The following is a 7,433-nucleotide window of genomic DNA, read 5'->3' as shown; positions in this document are numbered from 1 at the left end:
AGTCAACACATTTATGTTTATAGAAAAAGGGCTTTCTTATTAGATGTCATCTGTAATTATTATGTGGAAACATTAAAAAAAGGGCCAGTAAACTGCAATATAAAAATCGGGTTAGCTCGCCAAAATATAATGGGTCAACTCTGGTCCCAAATCCCAGACCCCATACCTACTGTAGGAGCATAAGTTAACACTGCCTGGTATAAACATAGCTTACCAGTGGGTTGTTGCTGGCCTTGGTTCATTGCAGTTGCATTCTTGTTCTCCAAGTAACTACTATACCTCCTACGCTGTCGTACTGCTACCTCATAATCAGGGGAGGGTCGGTAGCGGGGAATACCCACATGGGAAACCATCACAGGGTTTACACCGAGGCGACGATCAGAACTACTGATGCTAAGATTGCTGTGGGAGGGGGTGTTATTGTATTTGAAGAAACATAAGATAAGACAATACTTTTTAACTTAAGTACAACTTTATTCTTCTGCTACCAGGCATAATGTAAATAACCTTTCTCCTTATCTGGTATGAACACATAGTTTATTTCCATTTCATTTCCTTATAAGTCTTGCAGAATGACAGACAAAACATCGGAAATACACCACGTTTATACCAGATGAGCAAATAAAAAGGTTATTTACATTATGCCTGTTAGCAGAAGTAACAAAACATAAGGTAAGACTTTTATGTGGTATCAATTAAATGTAAATACATTAAAATAGGGTTTTTAATAACATTTGTATCAAGTTTCCTAAAGCAAACCTGTGGCTTTTGCAAAATGCCACCGTGAATTTCGAGGTCTTATTTATTTGAGCAGTGTAATAAACTTTGCTCACCTGGTGGCAGGAGAGAGGTGGCTGAGTTGAGTTTGTGTGAGTGAGTTAATACTTGGTGACGAGTACATACTGCCACTCGCTAATATACCATTGGAATATCTGGAAGGTAATGTTGATGGTTGGATTGAGACACATAGTAGCCAAAGTAAAAAAACACAATTAAATTTAATGACTAAAAATGCCTTTTTCTAAAAAATAAGTAGTCCACTAAAAATCTTTTAAATAATATTAGTTCTTGGATTGTGAGAGAATAATAGTGGTGGATGTTCATGTGGGGATTCCTCAAAAATAAAAGAATTTTTCTCAATTTTCAAAACGCACAAATTATGATAACGCAAAAGTAAATATGACTTCTAATGCATAATTCTAAATTAGTCCATTTTTTTTATGTATTATGCATGTTATAACTTACCCCACTTCTTGTGGGTGATGGTTCAAACTGTTCTGTGAAACATAAGCGTGGTCGAGACTAGTTTGTGACGAGTAATATCGTCCTACATCTGTACCGTTGTATGTTTGGAGGTTTTCTGTCAAAAGTAGCAGAGTTAGGGTATATGCTATAGTAGAGTGGGGAAAGATAAGATACCTTTAGCATATAATATCTAAACATCCTGATCGCATTTTAAACAATTAACAACGGTCTATGGAAGTCGTGAGGATACGAATTTATAATTCTTTGAATGTTCTTTGTTTACTACCAAACGAGACGAGAAAATAGAATGAAATGTTGTCCCATCTTCCCTACCAACTATGAGGAACTGAAGTTTAGCAATGTTACTTCAGAATTTGGGCAAAATATAAAGAATATAAAGCGTTACATCTATGGTTCTGATATTAATATTTAGATATAACATTTCTATGGCTTACCTTGCGATGAAATAAAATCCCCGGAAACAACTTGGTGATCACTCAATTCATCGGATGACTGCATAATAAATGGAAGGTTTACAAATATTTAATAACAGCTGGCTAATGATTACAACATGCAGTAGTTTCGGTAGGCTGAGTATTTAAAGGTTTAGGTATATTATAGATATTACAGTTATGTTTTGAGCCTTTTTTGTAAAATAGTTTGAGGATTTATAGGAACCGGGAATAAAGAGCTGAGGACTTTACATATTTGGTAAATATAATTTGTTTTAAGAATTAGGGGTATTAAAAATTGGTTTATACTATGTTGAATGTTAATATTACTCGAGTATATGAGTAGCAAGACAGAGTCAAATTTCCCACCTATAAAAAAAGTGGTTAAAAAGTAAAAACATTGAATAGATAAAGAAAAACCAAGTTAAAAATTTTAATATTTCAAATTAACACGGTTAAATTAGAGTTTTAACAATTAGAAAAGTATTTCAGAGTATTTTTTAAAATACTGCGTTTTTAAAGAGTTATCAACAAGGGATAAAGTTAAAGTCAAAAACACTTAGTATAGACTATTTTTATTTCCCTGTAACTATTATTAAAAGGATTTTAAATGTTTGTATAACATGGGTGGTCCATGGTCCCATAAGCTGCCACCTGTCATACCATTCAGTGAATACTTAAGCTAACAAAACAACTTTGGTATTTTCGCTTTTTTGTCAGGATTCCATTATCAAAGCAATGCACAATACAAGATTTATTTAGATAGAAATAGAAATAACAAATATAGGTATTGTGTGCAACGAACCATGTCTGGATGACGCCTCAACGTTGGTCGACGCTGGATAAGATTCGTGCCAGCAGACTCCGGTGAAATTCTTCTGTGGATAAATAGGTTACACAGGTGCTGTGTTAAATTGGGTAAATAAGAAGTTTATAAAGTAATTTAATTTAACTATAGCATCAAAGCTGCTACATTGAAATGAAAAAATGAAACTGTATTAAAAAAACAGAGAAATAAAGATACTATATTTATATATTAATAAAGGAAACGTTAAAATGTTCTACAGTGTCCGCATCTTATTGTAAAAATTCCAAACAACTTCTATCATAGGCGCCGATTTTTTTAAATTGCAGAAGAGGCCACGTTTATGATGACGTCATTCGTTTGGGAGAAATTAGGAAAATACGGTATACGCGAGTTTTTTTCACTCGCGCCAAAACACGATTAAGCTATACTTTCCATGGCAGCAGTAACAATAACGGCGACTATTAAAGTTTGCCAAAACTGCTGCCTATCGCTCATGCGGGTATGAAACTGGCAAAATCACACAGTCAAACTAGTCGTCGTTCTTTGAAGGACGTTGTTCGTACGATACGCACACGAACATTAATGATACCTCAACAAACCTCAATGCTGTTGATTATTACATAGGTCTTAATTTTGTACAGATCTAGTGTTTGAGGGGTTTTTAATAAAACTGTTTGTAGATCGTTTTTAAGCGATTCGCAACTTAGGCTTTGCCTGTCAATCGTTACTTTCGATAGCGTATTAATTTTACGAGCAACTAAAGTTTGTTTCAAAATAAGTAGCAAGCACCTATGTCTGCAGATGGCTGTTAAAGTACTTAATTGAATCCAAGGACATCCGCCACGCCAAAAGATTAAACCGTTAAGTTAAAGCTTTAATGTGTTGAATACAGACCAATGTATGTGTTATTTGTTTTATTTTAATACAGTCGTTGTATAACCGTATTTGCAAAGGCGCTAGCCATATACTCATAGCAAGCTGTTTTAAGTATAAAACTAACGTATGTTCACTTTTCGTTAAAGTTTTAATAAACAGTCTCCACCATAAACGTAGACTATTCAGTTTGCTTTCTCTTGGATTGCTGATAATGAACGCGTCAAACCGTATTATGTCGTCAATAATCGACGCATCAAATAATAATATGACGCAAATAATCAGCGTGTGAATCGCTACTATGTCGTAACAAAGCATTATGCGTGGACGCGTGGTTGAGAAAAACATTACGGAAAATGATCGTTGTTACGCCAATCGATGGCGTAATAACTGAGTACGTTTGAATATATAGTTCTTTAGCTATTTGCGGGCTTAAAACGACTAGCTCTTTTTAATTTTAAACGGGTTTTATTAATAAAATGCAGTTATACGGAGCAAGTGCTGCACCGTCTGCATAATATCGAGAGTAGGCCGGCCTCGTCTGCACCATATAAAACGGCGCCCATGACTTCTATGAAAATTTTTGATTTTTCAATGCAGTAAACGTTAAAAAACTTTATGATCACTGTAATAGCTACTGCTAAGCCGCTAAATGAGCTACATTTGCTAATTTCAAGGTGTGTGTGATTGTGTGGTGAGGATAATTGTAAAGGTTAAGTGGTTGATAAGTACTGTTATATTACATGAACAATAACCTTCTATTGTTTTTGCACCACTGTGTTTTAACTTATATTTATGTAGGAATGAAAAAAGTACAAGTACTTGACTTTAGGGTTGACCGTTAATTTTGGAGGTTGACCGATATAATGTCAAGTATCAATAAAAATATTGGTATTGGTAGAATTTAAAAAAATATCGGTATCGAAAAATTGATATTAGTTGGTTTGTCGTTAATTTACCTTGACGAGTCTTTATTCTGGATGTAAAACTTGCGCCTTGCCTCGCATATTCTCCACACGTATTTAGCTGTATCGGCGTCCTCCTGTTTAATATAATAGGGTAAGTTAGGTTTGTTTCATAGGAATGTGTGTCTAACTATTCCTGCCTCCCCTGTGTTTAAAAAGTCTTGGGCAGGAAGATGGGCAGGCCTACCGTGAAATTTTGTGCATTGCATTAATCAACTAATGTTAGATTTGCTTTATAGGAATGTGTGTCCAACTATCCCTACCTCCCCTGCATTTAAATAGGTTTGGCGCCAATAGTGTAAAATACTAATGGAGCCACACAAACACAAGAGTAAAATAACAATATAAATTAAAATTGTCATGGAATCTGTGCTAGACCCATTGCAATCCTATCCCACACAAAGGACTTGAAATGTTGGCCAAAGATTGCTCATCAACCAACTAATACACAAAGATCAAAAACATCTTTCCATAAAATAAGTTGTTTTTTTAAAAACCTAATCTAAAAACAACTAAGCGTGACGCATTCAGTGGTAATATTTTATGGAGTGTTGAAACATTGCTGGATTAAGGAATGTTAACGCAACCACATGATGATAAAGTTAGTTTATGTTGAAAAATGCCAAAGGAAATTTTTGTGCAAGATTCTTTACAATCCTCACTTGTAAGTTAGCTGATAATTGTTCTTAAAAACTGTTCAAAATGCATAGGCGCCAAACCTGGGGTGGCAAGGTATGCAAGCCTACCCTGGAATTTTTGCTACAAGCAAAAGTTTTAAATTGACACAGATTCCAAGTCCAGTGTTGGGGAAGTATTCACACAACATAGAATAGCATAGTATAGTAATAATCCAGGTAATTTGTGCGTTTTCCTATTGACTTAATACTAAAGGTGCTACTACAAGGTGTTTGGAAAGTCACTGTATATTCATTCAGTCTATTTCAAGGAAGCAGCTAATTGAGGTGTTTAGAACCGAAATAAGAAGGGTCCAAGTCTATTGATGCTAACATGGGGGTCACTTTCAACATCATTTATAATTTTCTTTCATATTTATCCCCTGAATTCTATACTGAAACATGTCTGTTAATGCACAGTGACTTTCAGAACACACTGTACTTGGACCAAATTAGTTTTCACAAATGCTAAAGTTACTACAACTATCACATAAAAGTTATCCGAGCTTACCAGTTGGAAATGCACCGGAGACACTGCGCTCTCTGTCCGTATCTCAATACTGATAACATTCTTAGATGGGTGGGATATGCTATCCACTTTGTTCCATTCATGACATGAACTTCTCCACACTGTCATTGTATTTAAACTTCGATGGCTTCCCATGTCTTGTTGTATTGACTTGATGATAACGCCGGCAAACGAACAGCCAACTTCAACATCATTGCCGAAGCCATTCTGTAATACAGGGTTGCAAATAACTACAAAGCACTGTCGGTTTCCACATACACAAAGTTTAATCCCACTTAAAAAAAATTAACAATATTTTTAAACTGCCAACATGTTGTATAAAGCAGTGTTTTTCAACCTTTTTAGCTTGCGGAGCGGTAAATTTTGAAACAAATTTTGTAGCATACAGTTAAACAGTTGGGCACAACACTTGCAGCTTATGTTACAGTGTTCCAAATCATGCAATTGGCGGAGTTCTAAATCAGTTTGAAATTTGATGTTTTATTTCTTTAATCAATGGACAAGACTTCAACATCTTGCATTTTGCAATTGAGAAAATTGTAATGTATTTGGCAAACCGGCAGAAAAGTTAGTGGACCAGTAGGAAATACATATTGTTACTGCATATTTATAGTTGAATTTTGGTGGTTGAGAAGCTGGTATAAAGGATTTGCGTAAACATGAGATGGGACTTACACCACAGTTCACACACATTGTATCAGCATTGATCAACTAGTCATACAACTAAGCACAGCATATGAATATTTGTATATTGTTATTGTGGTCCCTTCATCACCTTCCACAATATGCATAACAGAGATCAATATAATCCTTGCTTAATCCAGGCTGGTATCTACATGGCTTACCTTGGCTGGATATAAATCCTCACTGAACCCATCTAGATGTATAGCTTTAAGTATGTAGTTGTATTCTGCATCTGATGGGTTCAATCCTCTGTGAAAAGTGAAGAAAACATTTAATGCTTCAGTTGTCATACTTCATACAACTAGACCTAAGAAACATGCCAGTTTATGCTACCAGGGCACTAGACTTACATAAAGGGTGGGTTGGTGGAACGTTGGTGGTGCCTGAGGTGTCATAATGACATGTCAACCCAGATTGAGGTGTCATAATGACATGTCAACCCAGATTGAGGTGTCATAATGACATGTCAAACAGAGCCAAAGTATATTGCATTCACCACATTAATCAATACGGTTCCCTATGTTTAACAACTATGAGTGTAACTGTATTTTAACAATGTCACCCCAGATTTTACCCTGCTGTTAGGTGTCTATACAAACAAGCTGAGCCAAAGTATATTGCATTCACCACATTAACCAATGAGGTTTCCTATGTTTAACAACTATGAGTGTAACTGTATTTTAACAATGTCACCCAGGTTTTACCCTGCTGTTAGGTGTCTATACAAACAAACAGAGCCAAAGTATATTGCATTCACCACATTAATCAATACGGTTCCCTATGTTTGACAACTATAAGTGTAACTGCATTTTAACAATGTCACCCCAGACTTTACCCTGCTGTTAGGTGTCTATACAAACAAGCAGAGCCAAAGTATATTGCATTCACCACATTAATCAATGAGGTTTCCTATGTTTGACAACTATAAGTGTAACTGTATTTTAACAATGTCACCCCAGATTTTACCTGCTGTTAGGTGTCTATACAAACAAGCAGAACCAAAGTATATTGCATTCACCACATTAATCAATGAGGTTCCCTATGTTTGACAACTATAAGTGTAACTGTATTTTAACAATGTTACCCCAGATTTTACCCTGCTGTTAGGTGTCTATACAAACAAGTAGAGCCAAAGTATATTGCATTCACCACATTAATCAATGAGGTTCCCTATGTTTGACAACTATGAGTGTAACTGTATTT

The 7,433-nt window shown here is 35.4% G+C and overlaps 1 protein-coding gene across 1 annotated transcript; it reads right to left on the bottom strand.

Annotated features, from left to right (window-relative positions):
- Window positions 1-39: 39 nt before the first annotated feature.
- On the bottom strand, window positions 40-6,520 carry LOC149727551 (tyrosine-protein phosphatase non-receptor type 21-like). The gene is made up of 9 exons (XM_089888378.1): window positions 6,392-6,520; window positions 5,529-5,753; window positions 4,338-4,420; window positions 2,503-2,575; window positions 1,701-1,758; window positions 1,246-1,360; window positions 834-932; window positions 215-402; window positions 40-50 (listed from the first exon to the last, which is right to left on the bottom strand). The coding sequence occupies exons 1-9, from the start codon at window positions 6,518-6,520 to the stop codon at window positions 40-42; spliced, it is 981 nt and encodes a 326-aa protein (XP_089744504.1).
- Between the last annotated feature and the right edge of the window lie 913 nt (window positions 6,521-7,433).

This window comes from Ciona robusta, chromosome 11 (genome assembly GCF_009617815.1).
Source record: "Ciona robusta chromosome 11, ASM961781v2".
Lineage (NCBI taxonomy): Eukaryota > Metazoa > Chordata > Ascidiacea > Phlebobranchia > Cionidae > Ciona > Ciona robusta.
This window is presented reverse-complemented; position numbering and strand designations above follow the sequence as displayed.

Coding starts and splice junctions, on each gene's coding strand:
- LOC149727551 (XM_089888378.1), bottom strand. CDS start 6,520: ATGACAACTGAAGCATTAAATGTTTTCTTCACTTTTCACAGAGGATTG. Junction 1,759..2,502: donor TGAGGCGTCATCCAGACATG/GTTCGTTGCACA, acceptor TTTATTATGCAG/TCATCCGATGAATTGAGTGA. Junction 1,361..1,700: donor GGATTTTATTTCATCGCAAG/GTAAGCCATAGA, acceptor TACTTTTGACAG/AAAACCTCCAAACATACAAC.